We start from the raw sequence: 19,158 nt of genomic DNA, 5'->3' as shown, positions 1-19,158 counted from the left end.
TTATGGTTTCCGAATTTAAGATCTTTCTGGGCCTTTCCCTCAACATGGGCATAACTAAAAAGAGTGAGTTGCGGTCATATTGGTCCACTGACCCAATTCACCATATGCCCTTGTTCTCTGCCTCCATGACCAGGGCACGATACGAGCAGATTTTGCGGTTCATGCACTTCAACAACAATGAACTCTGTCATTCTCGTGGAGACCCTGGATACAATTGGCTCTACAAAATTCGGCCCCTCGTAAACCACTTCAACCAACGTTTTGCAGACTTGTTTACGCCCCATCAAGTTGACTGCGTTGAGTCTCTGATTAAGTTTTCTGGTCGCTTGTCATTCAAACAGTACCTTCCCAGCAAGCGTGCCAGATATGGGGTCAAGATGAATAAGCTCTGTGACAGGGCACAGGCTATACATGTAGTTTTATGGTTTACGAGGGAAGAGATAGTCAGGAAAGGGGTACCACTTGTACGTGGACAATTATTACACAAGCGTGCCACTTTTAATCACCTGTTTGATCATCAGATTGGAGCATGTGGCACCATGCAACCTAATCGCCAGGGCTTTCCCCAGCGGCTTGTAGATTCTCGTCTTAGGCTGGGGGAGAGAGCCCGCTTGCAGTGTAATAATTTGCTCGCTATAAAGTGGAGGGATAATAAGAATGTTTTCGTTCTTACCTCCCTTCATGCAGACACGACGGTCCAAATTCCTACGGCGACTGGTGTTGTAGAGAAACCCCTCTGTGTCCACGAATATAACCTTAACATGGGAGGGGTGGACCAGTTGTTGGTGCCGTACCTAGTTGCCCTTAAGGCCAGACGCTGGTACAAGAAAGTGTCTGTTTATTTCAATTGGCTTTGCTGAACGCTCATGTGCTATACAGAGCTTCAGGACGGAATGGATCCTTCCTTAAATTCTAGGAAGAGATCGTCGGAGCCCTTCTGTTTCCAGACGGTGCTCCACCTCACCTTCCCCAACCAAATGCAGTAAGCCGGTTGCATGAGAGGCATTTTCCTTATGTCCTCCCAAGTACCCCTACCCAACGAGCCCCCCAAAGAAGATGTCGTGTCTGCAGCAAGCGCGGATATAGGCGTGACACCCGCTATCATTGTCCCTCCTGTCTTGACAATCCTGGTCTTTGCATTGGTGAATGTTTTGAACGCTACCATACACTAGTTGAGTATTATATATATATATATATATATATATATATATATATATATATATATATATATATATATATATATATATATATATATATATAAAAAATAAAAATAAAAAATAGTTGTCGTTTTATTGTTCTCTCTCTATTATTATGCTCTTTTTTACTGTATTCTATTGTGCAATGTTTTATTGTTACTATGTTTTATCATGTTTTCTTTTCAGATATACAATTTTTTTATACTTTACTGTTTACTGTGTTTTATGGTTAACCATTTTTTCGTTTTCAGGTACGCAATTCAGCTGCAGCGCACATTTATTTATCTTGACAGCAACAGCGTTTGCTCCCACGATACATAAAGCTATGACTCCAGCGCTGTTGGAGGTGATTTCACCACCACAGTTACATACTTCAGCATATATGCCGAAGCTTCGACATACATATATTTTAGGCACAGGTTGCGTTAAAAAATTATTTATTTTTTACTATTTTTTTTTGTATTTGCTTTGCAGTAAGTCTTACTGATATACTGTAATGTTATTTTGTTTTATTGTTAACCATCATTTGCTTAGCAGGTACGCCATTCAGTTGCAGCGCGGATTTATCTATCTTGACAGCAACAGCGTTTGCTCCCACGATACATAAAGCCGTGACTCCAGCACTGTAGCAGGTGATTTCACCACCACAGTTAAAAAAAGGGCATATGCCGAAGCATGGGGGCAGCAGAGGCGGAGGAGCGATTTGCTCCTACCTTTTGGGGCGGATGCCCCCATGCTTCGGCATATATAAACGGTGCATGTATGCCCATCATTAGAAGTGGGTGGATGAAGGGAGGTATTCTAATGGTGGGCATACCCACCGATCAATCTCTTTTTTTCGTTCAGCCCACAGGCTGCATGAAAAAAAAGTTTACAATATATGCCCAACAAGGACCAGCAGCGTACTGGTATGTTGCTGGACTTTGAGTGGTTATACCAGAATGATACCTGCAGGTTTAGGTATCATCTTGGTATCATTCTTTTTAGCCAGCGGTCGGCTTTCATGTAAAAGCAATCCTAGCAGCTAATTAGCCTCTAGACTGCTTTTACAAGCAGTGGGAGGGAATGCCCCCCCCCCACCGTCTTCCATGTTTTTCTCTAGCTCTCCTGTCCCAACAGGGAACCTGAGAATGCAGCCGTTGATTCGGCCAGCTGACCATAGAGCTGATCAGAGACCAGAATGGCTCCAATCATCTCTATGGCCTAAGAAATCTGAAGCTACGAGCATTTTATGACTTAGATTTTGCCGGATGTAAACAGCGCCATTGGGAAATTGGGAGAGCATTTTATCACACCGATCTTGGTGTGGTCAGATGCTTTGAGGGCAGAGGAGAGATCTAAGGTCTAATAGGGACCCCAATTTTTTTTTTTTTTTTTTTGAAAATGAGTACCTGTCACTACCTATTGTTATAGGGGATATTTATATTCCCTGAGATAACAATAATAAAAAAAAAAAAAAAAAAAAAAAAAAAAATGAAAGGAACAGTTTAAAAATAAGATTAAAAAAAAAAAAAAAGAGAGAAGAAAAAAAAGCAAAGCACCCCTGTCCCCCCCCCCCCCCCCCGCTCTCGCGCAAAGGCGAACGCAAGCGTCGGTCTGGCATCAAATGTAAACAGCAATTGCACCATGCATGTGAGGTATCACCGCAAAGGTCAGATCGAGGGCAGTAATTTTAGCAGTAGACCTCCTCTGTAAATCTAAAGTGGTAACCTGTAAAGGCTTTTACAGGCTTTTTAAAAATGTATTCAGTTTGTCGCCACTGCACGTTTGTGCCCAATTTTAAAGCATGTCGTGCTTGGTATCCATGTACACGGTCTAAGATCATCTTTTTTATTTCATCAAACATTTGGGAAATATAGTGTGTTTTAGTGCATTAAAATTTAGAAAAAGTTGTTTTTTCCACAAAAAAATGCGTTTGAAAAATCGCTGTGCAAATGCTGTGTGAAAAAAAAAAAGAAACACCCACGATTTTAATCTGTAGGGCCTTTGCTTTAGAAAAAAAAAAATATATAATGTTTGGGGGTTAAACGTAATTTTCTTGCAAAAAAAAAAAAAATTTTTCATGTAAACAAAAAGTGTCAGAAAGGGCTTTGTCTTCAAGTGGTTAGAAGAGTGGGTGATGTGTGACATAAGCTTCTAAATGTTGTGCGTAAAAATGCCAGGACAGTTCAACCCCCCCCCCCCAAATGACCCCATTTTGGAAAGTAGACACCCCAAGCTATTTGCTGAGAGGCATGTCGAGTCCATGGAATATTTTATATTGTGACACAAGTTGCGGGAAAAAAAAAAAAAAAAAAGACACATTTTTTTTTTTTTTTTTTTTGCACAAAGTTGTTACTAAATGATATATTGCTCAAAAATGCCATGGGAATATGTGAAATTACACCCCAAAATACATTCTGTTGCTTCTCCTGAGTTCGGGGATACCACATGTGTGAGACTTTTTGGGAGCCTAGCCGCGTACGAGACCCCGAAATCCAATCACCGCCTTCAGGATTTCTAAGGGTGTAAATTTTTGATTTCACTCTTCACTGCCTATCACAGTTTCGGAGGCCATGGAATGCCCAGATGGCACAAAATGCCCCCAAATGACCCCATTTTGGAAAGCAGACACCCAAAGCTATTTGCTGAGAGGTATGGTGAGTATTTTGCAGGCTCACTTTTTGTCACAAAGTTTTGAAAATTGAAAAAAGAAAAAAAAAAAAAAAAAAATACATTTTTCTGGTCTTTCTTCATTTTCAAAAACAAATGAGAGCGGAAAAAAAATACTTGCCATGCCTCTCAGAAAATAGCTTGGGGTGTTTACTTTCCACAATGGGGTCATTTGGGGGGGGGGGGGTTGTGGTTGTTCCATCTGGGCATTTTATGGCCTTCAAAATTGTGATAGGTAGTGAGAAGTGAAATCAAAAATTTACGCCCTTAGAAATCCTGAAGGCGGTGCTTGGTTTTCGGGGGCCCCGTACACGGCTAGGCTCCCAAAAAGTCCCACACATGTGGTATCCCCGTACTCAGGAGAAGCAGCAGAATGTATTTTGGGGTGCAATTCCACATTTCCACATATGCCCATGGCCTGTGTGAGCAATATATCATTTAGTGACAACTTTGTGCAAAAAAAAAAAAAAAAAAAAAAAAAAAAAAAAAAAAGTTTGTCATTTTCCTGCAACTTGTGGCAAAATATAAAATATTCCATGGATTCAACATGCCTCTCAGCAAATAACTTGAGGTGTCAATTTTCCAAAATGGGGTCATTTGGGGGGGTTTTGTGCCATCTGGGCATTTTATGGCCTTCAAAACTGATAGGTAGTGGAGGAGTGAAATCAAAAATTTACGCCCTTAGAAATCCTGAAGGCGGTGATTGGTTTTCGGGGCCCCGTACGTGGCTAGGCTCCCAAAAAGTCCCACACATGTGGTATCCCCGTACTCAGGAGAAGCAGCTGAATGTATTTTGGGGTGTAATTTCACATATAACCATGGCATGTGTGAGCAATATCTCATTTAGTGACAACTGTTTGTAATTTTTTTTTTTTTTTTTAATCATTATTCAATAAATCACTTGGGTCAAAAAAAAATTAATATTCAGTGGGCTTAACATGCCTCTCAGCAATTTCCTTGGGGTGTCTACTTTCCAAAATGGGGTCATTTGGGGGCAGTTTGTACTGCCCTGCCATTTTAGCACCTCAAGAAATGAGATAGGCAGTCAAACTAAAAGCTGTGTAAATTCCAGAAAATGTACCCTAGTTTGTAGACGCTATAACTTTTGCGCAAACCAATATACGCTTATTGACATTTTTTTTACCAAAGACATGTGGCCAAATACATTTTGGCCAAAATGTATGACTAAAATTGAGTTTATTGGATTTTTTTTTTAAAAGTAGAAAATATATATTTTTTTTTTTCTTCAAAATTTTCCGTCTTTTTCCGTTTATAGCGCAAAAAATAAAAACCGCAGAGGTGATCAAATACCATCAAAAGAAAGCTCTATTTGTGGGAAGAAAAGAATGCAAATTTTGTGTGGGTACAGCATTGCATGACCGCGCAATTAGGCGGTTAAAGCGACGCAGTGCCAAATTGTAAAAAGTGCTCTGGTCAGGAAGGGGATAAATCCTTCCAGGGCTGAAGTGGTGAATCAAAATTTAAAATCTGAGGTGCTTTTAGGAATGTCTGAGGCTTTTAAAAAGGAAAGGGACTTTTTGGCGACTTAAACTTTTAATATTTATAACATTGCGCTCAACAGTGCCATGGTAGTTCATTGAGAACTACAAGTCGACATCCAAAAAGGATGTTGGTAATTGTAGTTAATTAATTCACAGAACACACGGTAGTGTTCTTTTCAAAAAGTGACAGCTGGTACCGGGGAACTTCTCCCCATACTGCTGTCACACAGACAGCTGCAGGAGCATGTCACATGTGTCACCCTAAAAGTGGGTTGAACATGTAACATGTTCCTGAAGGTGAACTTATCCTTTAGCCCTTTTGCTGCCAGAGCAGTTTTTGCGTTTTTTGCACACGTAAAAAAATTTTTAGGCCTGAAGTGCACCCAAAAAAAAAAAAAAAAAATGGGACAAACTTCAAAACCCTATATTTTCTATAGGGGACACTTTAAAAGCCCTCTATGGGTCATCAGTTCAGTGTTATGGAGGAGATCTGGTGCTAGAATTATTGCTCTCATTTTGGCATGCGCAGCGATATGTAACATGTGTATCACAATCAACGTTTTCATGAGTAGGTGCCCCCGACGCGTGCGTTTACGTTGGTACAATCGTATATGTGGGGGTGGGGGCCTCACAATTTTTTTTTAAATAGCTCAGAGACTTTCTCCCACAATTCTGACCATAAATATCACATATATGGTGGATCCTGTGCTGATAAATTCTCAACAGAGAGAAAATCAAGGCAGGACCAAACTGCAGGGAAAAATCTAAGCCATATTAGAAAATAACTCCTCAAAGCTACACATGACTAATTCCAAAATATCCACATCAGTTATAAAAGAACCAAACCCAACCCTAGTGAGGCCTTGGTCAAATAAGGCCAAATGAATGCCCTTAAAGCCTGTATGGCCAATGTACCAGGGCAGGGTACCTGAAGAATTTTATTGACTTATTTATTTCGTTCAGATACTTGTGCTCACTGGTGTATCTAAACTGCAAAAAATAAATAAAAATGCACATCAAAAGGAAACTATATATGAAGACTTAAGTGCAAACTGAAGAAGACTAGCCACAATTGAACATTGACCAGGTCTGAGCTATGGTGGGGATATAAAACACCATATATAAAAATAAGCACATAGGAAAGGTCTGCTTCAGAAGCATACAGCCAGCAACTTTCCCATCACCTACATACTTGTATATGAGCCTAGGTTCACACTGCTGCGGGTTAGAAATCGAGCAAGTTCAGCTGAACTCGCACGATTTCAAACCGGCAATGCAGTCCAACTTCGGGGGCGATTTGACAGGCATCTGTGCGGGATCATGCAGATGTCTATTCAAATAGCCCCCGAAGTCACCAAAAGTAGTATGGCGCTGCACCAATTCGGACAGTGCCACTGCGATTTGGCATGTTACATCGATATTCAGGGTGTAACATGTAACAAATCTGCTGGACTCCAAACCAACCCTAAACCCCCCCTCCGGAAAGAACGCTGCCGAGCGGGGCTCTGCGTCTGCTAATTGTGATTGCAATGCTTTCCAGGCTCCCTAAAAAATAAAAAAAATATATAATATGTGCATTTATTATTTTCTTTTTAAAAAAAGGAGAACTTATCCTTTAAATGCACAGTTTATCTGTGGTGGAGAATAGTGGTACAGAAGTCATCACATTTAACCAGTCTAGAAAGGAAATCAGTCAGGACCCCAAAATTTCCTTTAAGAAGCCCTAGAAAGGAGGGAGCTCAACAGTGCCCTGCCACATTAAGCCCAACACCAAGGGGCCCCAGGTGACAGATTACAGGATAGGTGAAAACCTAGGAACAAATGAAAACAAGTAGGTACAGCAACCTTCAGCTTGTGTCCTGCTGGTGACAAGGGCGCCTGTATCCGCCCGAGCTGCAGTTTGAATAGAAGAATCCAAAATGCAGCATTAGCTTTTCCACCTGTAGCATTCTGACAGCCATTGCTGGAAGGAACCGCCATTAAAGCATCAGCTGGCTCTTCGTCGTGAATGAGGCTTGGAACCAGAACCACCAGAAATGATGCTCTCCTCCTGGATCGTGTACTGGTCTCCGATTTGTCCATGTCCCTTACTGATTATTTAACACGCAATGAGCAAACAATCCCGGACTTATTTAGTGTAGGAACCACATAATGCTGCCATCTGTGGCTAGCTCCCCATGCAAAACTGAAGGACAGCTCTGCCCTCCTAGACCAGCTGGCTCGATTAGATCAACTTTATACTTGCACAATGTACTGATGTATGAACATCAGACATTCCTGGCTGAAAGAAAAGCAAGGAAGGGGTATATAGCACTTGCGCATATGTGAACACACATGCTCATACATTAGGCCAAACACCAAAAATGACCTGGCATCATTAGAACTATGATCGTTTTCACTGTAACCTCCCTGTGTAAATTAACACTCCCTAGCAAAAGCACAGTACACAGAACATGTTTCTGAAAAATTATGCAGCTTCTAACACTGCAGCCTTGAAATCCTGTAGCATAAAACCTGACAAAGTCTGCCATAATATCCTTGACACATGTGAAGAATAAATATTTGTATTATTTTGAAGTGAAGACATGTAAACTAAAACTTACCATATCTGTAGCTTAATTCGCTTGCCATCTAATTCTATAGTTCTGATTTTAAAGTCAATACCTGCAAGAAATAAATATCATCATTAATAAACTACAACCAAAATGGAATCCATAGACTTTTTAAAGTTGACTTGAAAATTTAGGCAAACATTTTCTACAGCCTCTGATTGCATGCCCAAACAATTGGGGGTCTATGGATTTTTTTTATAGTGTCAATTCAGGTACTCAGGACAGCTTAGACGCCTTTTCACACTGGGTCGTTTTGCAGGTGCTATTGCGCTAAAAATAGCACCTGCAAACCGACCTGAAACAGCCGCTGCTGTGTCTCCTGTGTGAAAGCCTCGGAGCTTTGACACTGGAGCGGTGCGCGCTGGCAGGACGCTCCGCATCTTTGGAACGGTGTATACACCGCTCCTGCCCATTGAAATCAATGGGGCACTGCGCTTTGCGTTGGTTTTTAACCCTTTCTCGGCCGCTAGCGGGGGGTAAAACCGCCCCCGCTAGCGGCCGAATACCAGTAAAAATAGCAGCGCTTTACCGCCGATGCACCTGCAGTGCTGCCATTTCTTTATTTTTTATTATTGTCAAAAAAGTTTTTATTGTAGGATCAAAAAAAAAAAAAAAAAAAGAAGAGCAATTGTACAGTTATATTAACATTAGTACAAATAATTTGTATATAGCATTTCAGCAATAAGTATAATACAATATAACGTTAGGGCTCTCTGTGGTAATTATCGAGTGAACCATTGCTGGGCTCTTGTTTCCAGTATCTAACCTTGATGTAGATGTATGGTAGGAAACGATCAGCCAATTTTAGTGCTGCCATTTCTTAATGGCATCCCAAACATGGGTAGCAGCGACATGACAAAACAAGCTTGGCGGAGTAGCAACGCGTCGCCACGCTCAGATGTGAATGTAGCCTCAACAAAATGTACAGAATACATTCACAGCTTTCTAAGTTTTGGACCTAGTTCCCAACTTCCAAAGAAGTTCACAACATAAAGAAAAGAGATAGAGATTAGATATATAGATATATACACAGGGTTTGGACAAAAGTATGGAAACACTACATGATATGTAGTGTGTGAAAGTGAGGACATGTTTCACGATAAGCCTGGGTTCACACTATTGCGAAGACAGACATTGCATGTGATTTGCACTGCATTGTTGTGCAGATCACATGTGAGGTCTTTGCAATGCCAATTCAGCCATACAATTGTATGGCTGAACACGCACGAAAAAGGTGCAGGAACCATTTTTTTCCCCGCACTGGAATCGGATCGCATGAGTGTTCACACTCATGCGATCCGATTCCTGTCTGAATTTACAGTTTACACTGTGATCTGCGAACCGATCTGGGGGTGTTAATTTTGTATTGACACCTGCAGCGGTTTGCAGAGGGCAGTGTGAACTGCCTGCGAGGGAGATGAGATGCGGGAACCAGCACGATTCCTGGAACCCAGGCTCAAAGCGGAAGTGATGTAACATTCTTTTGCTTCCACTGTGTGATGAGACGCCTAGCTAACAGGTGGGAAGCCTCACTTTCGTCAATCACTGAGTGCGCTGCTAGTGATATGGAGTCATGTCAGAGCTTACCGAGTTTCAAAGAGGGCAAATTGTTGGTGCCCGCTTAGCTGGTGCCTCTATGACTGTAGTTATCAATTTATTTGCAGTGTCGCAAGGTACAGTATCAAAGATTATGACAGTATATACAGTTTCCAGGAAAACGTCATCCGATAAGCATAAGCGTGGATGACATGGTCAGCTGACTGAAAGAGACCAAAAAAAAAAAAAAAAAAAAAGGACATTGCGCAAGATTGTCACCCGGATTTTTGCACGAAGAGTGGTATCAGATTCCATTATCCACCATCCAAGACTCATTCCCAGGAGAATTCAGGCCATCTTGGATGCCAAAGGCGGTGCGGTCCAACTCATAATATAGTATACATACAATTTTTTTTTTATATATTAACACTTTATTAGCAACCATAATGTAGCTTTTAAGTGTTTTCAGTGAACAATAAGGACTCATGCACATGGATGTTTATTAAGTGAAAATATCTCAAAAGGTAAAGTGCTTTCCCACTCCCAGGGAGTCACAGCTGCCGTGTATAGCTACAATGAAAGTAAATGGCTATAAGCAGCTGTAATCATACAAATGCTGATCATTTCTAAATCTGTGTTTACCTGCACATTTGCGTACGGTGCATTTCCCCAAACGCAAAAACGGTGTTCACGCGAATACAGCTATTCCTGTGTATTGGTGGCTGTGCACAGCACCTGTGATTCCATGGGCATGGGAAAGTGTTGAGATTTTATGCTTCAGTTTTCAGCTAATAAACGTCTATGGTAAATGCCATCTACTATATCATTCACACCAATAAAACTGAAATTGTGCTTCAGTAACTCCCAATGACTAAATGCATGAGCTTCACAATCACCGAATACAAAAGTTAAAACGCTTTGATACCAAGGGAAGGAAAAGAATAAATGAACAGTGTTGTAAGCAAGAAACAGGAGAATTGCCCAACTCCAGGCAATTAAAAAATGATCCCTTGTAGTGAGGCTGAAACTGCCCCTCCGTTCCTTCCGGCCGATAGACCGTTCCCTCGCACTCTAGTGGTCTAAGATCCTGACATGAAGATTTATGCAGGGTCCCTGGTCCAGATCTGGATGTGTTATTGCAGAAGAAGAACAGTCTACCACCACCAGAGACTAGGGGAATACCATCTATTGAGGGAGCAGAAGGTCAGGTAAGTAAAAGGGTTTCTCCTCTCCCCTAGACAAAACAAGTAACTAACCCTTACAGGGCAGGCGCAGCCCCACTGTGAGGGATACATTTTAAGTTTCAGATTTCATATGTTTGTAAGGACATTTTTTAAAACATAACATGCATATAACACATGATAAATACAAACAATAAAATATACAGTTGTGCTCATAGGTTTACATACCTTGGCATAATTTATGATTTCTTGGCCATTTTTCAGAGAATATGAATAATAACACAAAAACATTTCTTTCACTCATGGTTAGTGTTTGGCTGAAGCCATTTATTATCAATCAACTGTGTTTACTCTTTACATCATAATGGCAACAGAAACTAACCAAATGACCCTGATCAAAAAAGTTTACATACCCTGGTGATTTTGGCCTGATAACATGCACACAAGTTGACACAAAAGGGTTTGAATGGCTATTAAAAAGGTAATCATCCTCACCTGTGATCTGTTTGCTTTTAATTAGTGTGTGTATAAAAGGTCAATGAGTTTCTGGCATTCCTGACAGACCGTTGCATCTTTCATCCAGTGCTGTACTGACATTTCTGAATTCTCAGTCATGGGTAAAGCAAAAGAATTGTCAAAAGGATCTGCGGGAAAAGGTAGTTGAACAGTATAAAACAAGAAAAGGGATATGAAAAGATATCCAAGGAATTGAGAATGCCAATCAGCAGTGTTCAAACTCTAATCAAGAAGTGGAAAATGAGGGGGTTCTGTTGAAACCAAACCAAGGTCAGGTAGACCAACCAAAATTTCAGCCACAACTGCCAGGAAAATTGTTCGGAATGCAAAGAAAAACCTGCAAATAACTTCAGGTGAAAAACAGGACTCTCTAAAAACATGTGGTGTGGCTGTTTCAAGATGCACAATAAGGAAGCACTTGAAGAAAAAGATGAGCTGCATGGTTGAAATCGCAAGAAACCTATTACTACGCAAATGCCACAAAGTATCCCACTTACAATACGCCAAACAGCACAGAGACAAGGCTCAAATCTTCTGGCACAAAGTCATTTGGAGTGAGGAGATCAAAATTGAGCTTTTAGGCCACAACCATAAACACTTTATTTGGAGAGAAGTCAAAAAGGCCTATGATGAAAGGTACACCATTCCTACTGTGAAACACGGAGGTGGATCACTGATGTTTTGGGGATGTGTGAGCTACAAAAAGGCACAGGAAAGTTGGTCAAAACTGATGGCAAGACGAATGCAGTATATTATCAAAAAATACTGGAGGAAGATTTGCATTCATCAGCCAGGAAGCTGCGTATGGACATACCAACATGACAATGATCCAAAACACAAGGCCAAGTCGACCTGTCATTGGCTACAGCAGAATAAAGTGACGGTTCTGGAGTGGCCATCTCAGTCTCCTGACCTCAATATCATTGAGCCACTCTGGGGAGATCTCAAAACGTGCAGTTCATGCAAGACAGCCCAAGAATTTACAGGAACTGAAAGCTTTTTGCCAAGAGGAATGGGCAGCTTTACCATCTGGGAAGATAAAGAGCCTCATCCACAAATACCACAAAAGACTTCAAGCTGTCATTGATGATAAAGGGGCAATACACAGTATTAAGAACTGGGGTATGTAAACTTTTGATCAGGGTTATTTGGGTAGTTTGTTGCCATTATGATTTAAAAAGAGTAAACAGTTGATTGATAATAAATGGCGTCTGCCAAACACTACCCATGAGTGAAAGAAATGTTTTTGTTTTACCATTCATATTATCTGAAAAATGGCCAAGAAATCATCAACTCTGCCAGGGTATGTAAACTTATGAGCACAACTGTACAGTAGTGAAAACATGTTTTTAAAATGCAAAGCACGAATGGGCCTTTATCTTCAATTAAATAGCTCCAGCTTGCTCTAGCTGGTGTAAATAGCCATAATTTAGTTTTGGAAAAGCTTTCAATGCAGGGAAAGTATATGAATTTATTATTAAATATACTCATTCCATACTTTATTCCTTGCCTCAAAGCCATATATGCTTGGACAAAATATATGGACAAGTAGATGCTTGCTACTCACTTTACACGTTGCAGTTTCTGCTAACTATGCATTTCCTGCTGACACTGCAGCTAAGGAGGAAGTGACCAGACCCATCCAAACCCTTTTGAATCTGCTTTCATGGCAACACCCCTATAGACATTATGTTGTGTATGTAGTAATCAGAAAAATACTAAAATAACCTGATAACTCAAATGTATTTTATGTGGACAATTAACCGGGTTTGCATACATGAACCATGCACTACAGCAAATATTACAAGCAAGTTTGCTTGTAAAAGCTATCAGCTATACCTGTATTATAACCTATGTACTGTAGTAGGGAAATGTTACCAAAAGGAGGAGTACCCCATACAGTGCACAGTATTGTTGCTGCTCATTTTTCTATAGACCTTCTTTCCCAGATTGCCCATAGTGCTAAAACAGGAGCTTCACCCTGTAAACAAAAATGTAAAAGTCAGCAGCTACAAATACTGTAGCTGAAAAAAAAAAAAAAAAAAACCCCACACACCACACACTTACCTGTACCAGGATTCAGCGATGTCCTCACCCAACCCAGCTCTTTGCCAGTCTTCGGGTGCAGGCGCCTGCATATTAACTGTGGGCAGCCAACTGCAGGCCATACTGCACCTTGTGAACAGCCCCGCAGTCTCCTGGTGGGACTTGTGACGTGTCCCAAGAGGCTGTGGGGATCCATTCACTCAGATCACCGTGGCAGGGCGGTGGTGGTGGGGGGGCAGTACTCAGCCAGCAAGTGATCTCATCAAAGGGGACACATTCAGGCACTAAAAAAAAATGTCTTTAGTGGAATATGAAGGACTACACTAGGAAGATTTATCCTTCATTCTTGATATACATTGGCCAAGAAGGTAGGGAGCAGACAGCAATGAAATCATCACTGAGAGGTTACACTGAGAAGCATTCTTCCACCTTGGGTGCATTCTCTTCCCAATGGCCACCAATGTAATGGTCATTTTTCCCACTGACCCCCAAATGGATCTGTTTAAGCTGGGGTTCCTGAAGACTTGAAAAATATTTTAAGAGTTACTCTAGGATAAAAAGCTTGAGAAAGTCTGTTCTAATCCTTCCCCAAAACAGCACAGAAGTAGAACATGGCAATGGTTTCATATCCAGTACTTTTTTTCCAATAATGATTACAAAACAAAAGCTAGGGTCCTACTGGAAGCTATTGAAATCACCATAAGGCCCCCTTTCAGATGAAGCAGAATCTGTTAAGTGGATTCGCCTGCTCAGCAGGGGATCTCTCCGCTGAGCAGGCGGATAACAGGTCCGTGTACGCTCTACTATGCAGAGTGGACACAGCCTGCTGTTCTCTATGGAGCGGTCGGATAGAAACGGACTGTCTGTTTACATCCAACTGTCATCTGATCCACAGGACGGATGGCAAACATATCCCCAGCCGTCTGTTTTTAGCAGACCAGATCGGATGCCGGCTCCCTAGAGAACAATGGGTGGTCTGATCGGGTCTGTCTGGAAAAACGGACAGGCAGACACGATCGGTACGCTGGTGTGAAAGGGCCTAAAGAAATCAAAAATGTTTATTTATCCAAACCCAAGACCAAAAGTGTATTCTGTTGCGACTTACCAGTCCTTAGATGTGGCGGATAGTTGCTTTATTTTTAGCTTACAATTCTGCCAGCAACACACGCCTAATTATTGTACTGGAGAAGCAGCATGGTCACCCAAGGAAAGGGTTACAAAAATTTCCCCCGTCCTCTGTTGCAGGACTACAGTAACTGCCCCCTCTCCAGGTCTATAATAACATCCCTTCTCCATAATATAGAAGGGAGGTGTTCTGTAGTCCTCAGGGATAACTGTAAACAATGTGATAGGTAAAAGTCAACACAGGCAGAGAGCTCAGGAAGATATCAGCTAACAGGATTTCTAGAAGGATCAACTGGGACTTTTTGGCACTTACTGAAGAGATACAGCATAACATTTCCAATGGTATCTTTGATGGACCAAATTAAAGATGTTCATTGTTTTGGGTTTATATACCCTTTAAAGTGGATGTAAACCCAATGTCATCCTTTCTAAACTACTGCCATAGGGGTTATCTATAAGGATATACATGCCTCCTGCATGTATCTTTACCTGTCAAATGTCTCCCCTCTGTCTGTTATTAGACCCGAAAAACTGCAGATTCTGTGGGTGGGTCTGTTGTCTGGAGCTCGGTGGGTGGAGTCGTGATGTCAGTAGCCTCTCCGCTCATCTCTACACTCCTTGTCAATATGCATTTTCTCCTGTGCATTTCTTACACTGAACTTCTGCTATGATCTCTAACATCCAGTGAAAAGACAGGAAAGTAACCACATGACTTCAGCATGTCAAATCATGCTGAGGTGTGGAACAGCCAATCCTTGCAGAGCTGCTGAAGAAAGGAGTGGGGGTGGGAATTAAAAAATCATGCATGTGTCTTAGGCTAGTGCACAAGATGTAAATCACCTGTCACTCACAGCAAGGGGGGGGGATTTGACAAAGTTTTTCTCTGTTTGTCAAGATTTATCTCACTGAACAATAAAAGAGGATTGCTCTGAGATGGATTAACCCTTTGTGGCAAGACTGGGCTGAAATGATAGGAAATCTTAAACTCTATATTATGACATAAAAAAAAAAAAAAAAAAAAAAAAAAACAATAATAATAATAATAATAATAATAATTCGGGTTTACATCCACTTTAAAACAGGCTGCTAGCAGGATTCAGAACGTCTTGTTTGTGAAAGTTTGCTGAAGCACACTAACACAGCATATAGGAGAGCATGGTGGTGACAATTCGGGCCTATTCACCCCAGCAATTAATAAATATACCTGTGGCAGTGAATACTAATTACATCAATTATATATAATTCATAGCACTTTTTGCGATTCGGCACTGCGTCGCTTTAACTGACAATTGCGCGGACGTGCGACATTGTACCCAAACAAAAATTGACGTCCTTTTTTTCCCCCACAAATAGAGCTCTCTTTTGGTGGTATTTGATCACCTCTGTGGTTTTATTTTTTGTGCTTAATGTGTTAATTTTTTAGCTATGATAAATATCCCCCAAAAATATATATTTTTTTTTTTCCCTCAGTTTAGGTCAGTATGTATTCTACATATTTTTGGTAAAAATAAATAAATAAATCGCAATAATCGTATATTGATCGGTTTGCGCAAAATTTATAGCGTCTACAAAATAGGGGATAGTTTTATGGCATTTTTATTTTTTTTATTTTTTTATTAGTAATGGCGGCGATCTGTGATTTTTATTGTGACTGCAACATTATGGTGGACACAACGAGCACTTTTGACACTATTTTGGGACCATTGTTATTTATACAGCAATCAGTGCTATAAAAATGCACAGATTACTGTGTAAATGACACTGGCAGGGAAGGGTTTAAACACTAGGGGCGATCAAGGGGTTAAGTGTGTCCTAGGGAGTGATGGGCTACTACTCACATGACAGCGATCACTGCTCCCGATGACAGGAAGCAGTGATTTGTCATGTCACCAGGCAGAAAGGGGAAATGCCTTGTTTACAAAGGCATCTCCATGTTCTGCTCCGTGACATGATTGCAGGCACCCAGCAGACATTGAGTTCGCGGGACCTGTTGTCACGGAGCACGCGGCAGGTGCGCGCACTCACAATGCCGCTTCTTAAAGGGGACGTACCTGTACACCCTTTTGCCCACCCGTGCCATTCTGCCAACGTATATCATCGTGCGTCAGTCGTGAAGGGGTTAAAACATGAAAAGAATAAAAACACCTGTAAAAAACCTAGAGAGATAATTAAAGAAAAAAGGCCCTGTGGTCCTCTTCAAAGATGGGTAACCAAACCCCGTGCACAAATCTAAATCCGTGTTGAAAAGACTTCCACCAATCCGCGATGTACCTCCACCTTCCAAAATGAACACTCACTAGAAAGCAATAATCAAAAAGCCTCAGTTTATGCCTGAATCAGTTACTTCTCTCGTTGGAATGCATCTCCAGGAACCGACGTGCGGTGCAAGCCTCAGTTTCATGCGGGTAAGGCCCCTTTCACACTGGGGCGGTGGGGGCATCGGCGGTAAAAGAGCGCTATTTTTAGCGCTGCTTTACCATAGTTTTTGCAGCGGTATTCGGCCGCTAGTGGTGCGGTTTCAACCCCCGCTGGCAGCCGAAAAAGGGTTAAAGCCGTGCTGCCCCATTGATTTCAATGGGCAGGAGCAGTTTAGGAGCGGTGAATACACCGCTCCTTCACCACTCCAAAGATGCAGTTTGCAGGAGTTTTTTTTTCTCCTGCCAGCGCACCCCTTCAGTGTGAAAGCCCTCAAGCTTTAACGCCTGCAAACCGCCCCAGTGTGAAAGGGGCCTTAAGGACAGGACGGGACGTCAGCGTTACCCAGAAGCCTCTACGCGTTTCTCATCAAGTTATGTGTCATCAGGAATCTTCCTGATGATGCATAATTTGATGCAAAACGCGTAGAGACTTCTGGGTAGCGCCAACATCACGTCCCTAACCCCCACGAAATTGAGGCTTGTACCGTACTTTTTACGTAGGTGACACAAATATTGCACAAATTCACCCCAGCGGCCACTGATATGGGCTGTAAAGGGAGCAATGCCAATGTGTCATGGGACAGTTTGTTTTTTCCTACTTTGATTTTTCAACTTTATTTTAATGTCACAATTTGACATTTTATTCACCTTCATTCTTTGCAACGTTTTGTGATCCAGTGAAAAAAAAAAAAAAAAAAAAAAAAGGAAGGAGGTACCGCATTTCCTTCCTTTCTTCAGCACACAACACTGCAGTGAACATATGGGACTCAAGGCATAGTGCCTTGTCTATGCCTTGGGAATGTGTTAAGCAAGGCTGCTCAGCCAAGCCCAGCCCAAAGCATATGGTGTGAAGGGAGTCTCCAATGACCTGCTTGAAAGCTACAGTTCAAATAGCTTACAGAAATTACATTTCTCTTATTCACAATTTATGTGTATACAGGGAGATCTACCGTAAGATGACAATTCCCTAATGAACAGTCCACAGAATTTTGTGAAAAACTTTGGATTTACATACCCTGTGGTGAAAAAATAAATAAAGATCACAGGTAAAACTCAGACTCCAGCCTAACCTTCCTTGATTGCTACCCAGCTACACACCAACCTGGTATTCTACTGGAAGCGTTACCACTGCACCTGAGCTCTCTTCATAGTATAAAAGAAGGAATGGAAAGATGGAAAGACAAGCAATACTCAACATGAGAGATTAGCATAGAGAAGGGGTGCCCAACCTGCAACTCAAGAGAGCCATAACTGCAGCTCAACACAAAATCGTAAACTTACTTAAAAATGTGGAATTTTTGGGGGAATTTTTTTGTAAAAATGTGTTTACACTTAGCGAACACGTGCGAAAAAAAACAGTGTCTCTTTACTGGACTTATAAGTTTTTATCTTCCCAAAGAACAATCTCCCACTCTTCATAATAACTTCTTATTCATGTCATCAGTTTTCGGAAGCACCTATATTTGTGAGCAACTATTTTGAAGGATGAAGCACACGGAGAAGGGCAAAATTAGAACCAAAATATCTGATGAACACCTTGAGAATTGCTACTACTTCCATTGATATTGATGCATTCATTTCAACACACAGTGTCAAATATCGCACTGTTGCCCCCCCCCCCCCTTTTTTTTTTTATTATAAAAGTAAAAAAAGGATAACAAAAAAAACAAATAAAATGAACATTACTCAGATAGGTACATTATCTATAATAGTAAACATTAACTTGTGATCTGCCCCTCTTCTTCCAATGTGGCCCAGGAAGGTCAAAAGGTTGGACACCCCTGGTATAGAGAAACCCTTCAATGCTCTGCGGCTGGAAAAACATCTTATTATAGGCTGGTCATAAATGGCTTGAATTTCAACTGGATTTAACAAGAAATTCGAACTTCGAGTGACCCTGTCAGCATCATCTTCTAGTTCAACAAAAGTAGATTTCAAAATTGAAGGAGCTGGTGGAAAATTGTCAGCTGAATAAAAGCATCCAACAAAATACAGTGACTGTTTGGTTATTCAGGCAGGGTTGGATGCCATGGCTGACAGAACACAACAGCCAGCAGTGTAGATTCCTCCATCTGCACTGTCTAGCATGGATGGAGGTGCTTAAAGGGGTTGTAAAGGCAGAAGGTTTTTATATCTTAATACATTCTATGCATTAAGATAAAAAGCCTTCTGTGTGCAGCAGCCACCCTCAGCCCCCTCATATATATCTGAGCACCCTCTCTGTCCAGCGATGTCCACGAGAACCTCAGCAATCCAGGACTCTCCCTCCTGGTTGGCCGAGACACAGCAGCAGTTAGCAAATCAGGAGAGAGAAAGGGGGGCGGGCCAAACCGCAGCACCAAGGCTGATTAAACACAGGGAGCTGCAGATCAGCT

The 19,158-nt window shown here is 41.4% G+C and overlaps 1 protein-coding gene across 1 annotated transcript in view; it reads right to left on the bottom strand.

Annotated features, from left to right (window-relative positions):
- RAB8A (RAB8A, member RAS oncogene family) overlaps positions 1–19,158 on the bottom strand; it is a 95,396-nt gene that overhangs the window by 57,716 nt on the left and 18,522 nt on the right. Inside the window, exon 2 of the mRNA XM_073596236.1 lies at positions 7,954–8,014. Within this exon, the coding sequence (XP_073452337.1) occupies positions 7,954–8,014 (61 nt within the window). The remainder of the gene's footprint in view (positions 1–7,953; positions 8,015–19,158) is intronic.

Source organism: Aquarana catesbeiana, linkage group LG01 (genome assembly GCF_042186555.1).
Source record: "Aquarana catesbeiana isolate 2022-GZ linkage group LG01, ASM4218655v1, whole genome shotgun sequence".
Lineage (NCBI taxonomy): Eukaryota > Metazoa > Chordata > Amphibia > Anura > Ranidae > Aquarana > Aquarana catesbeiana.
The sequence above is the reverse complement of the archived record's forward strand: the minus strand, read 5'-3'. Positions and strand labels throughout refer to the sequence as shown.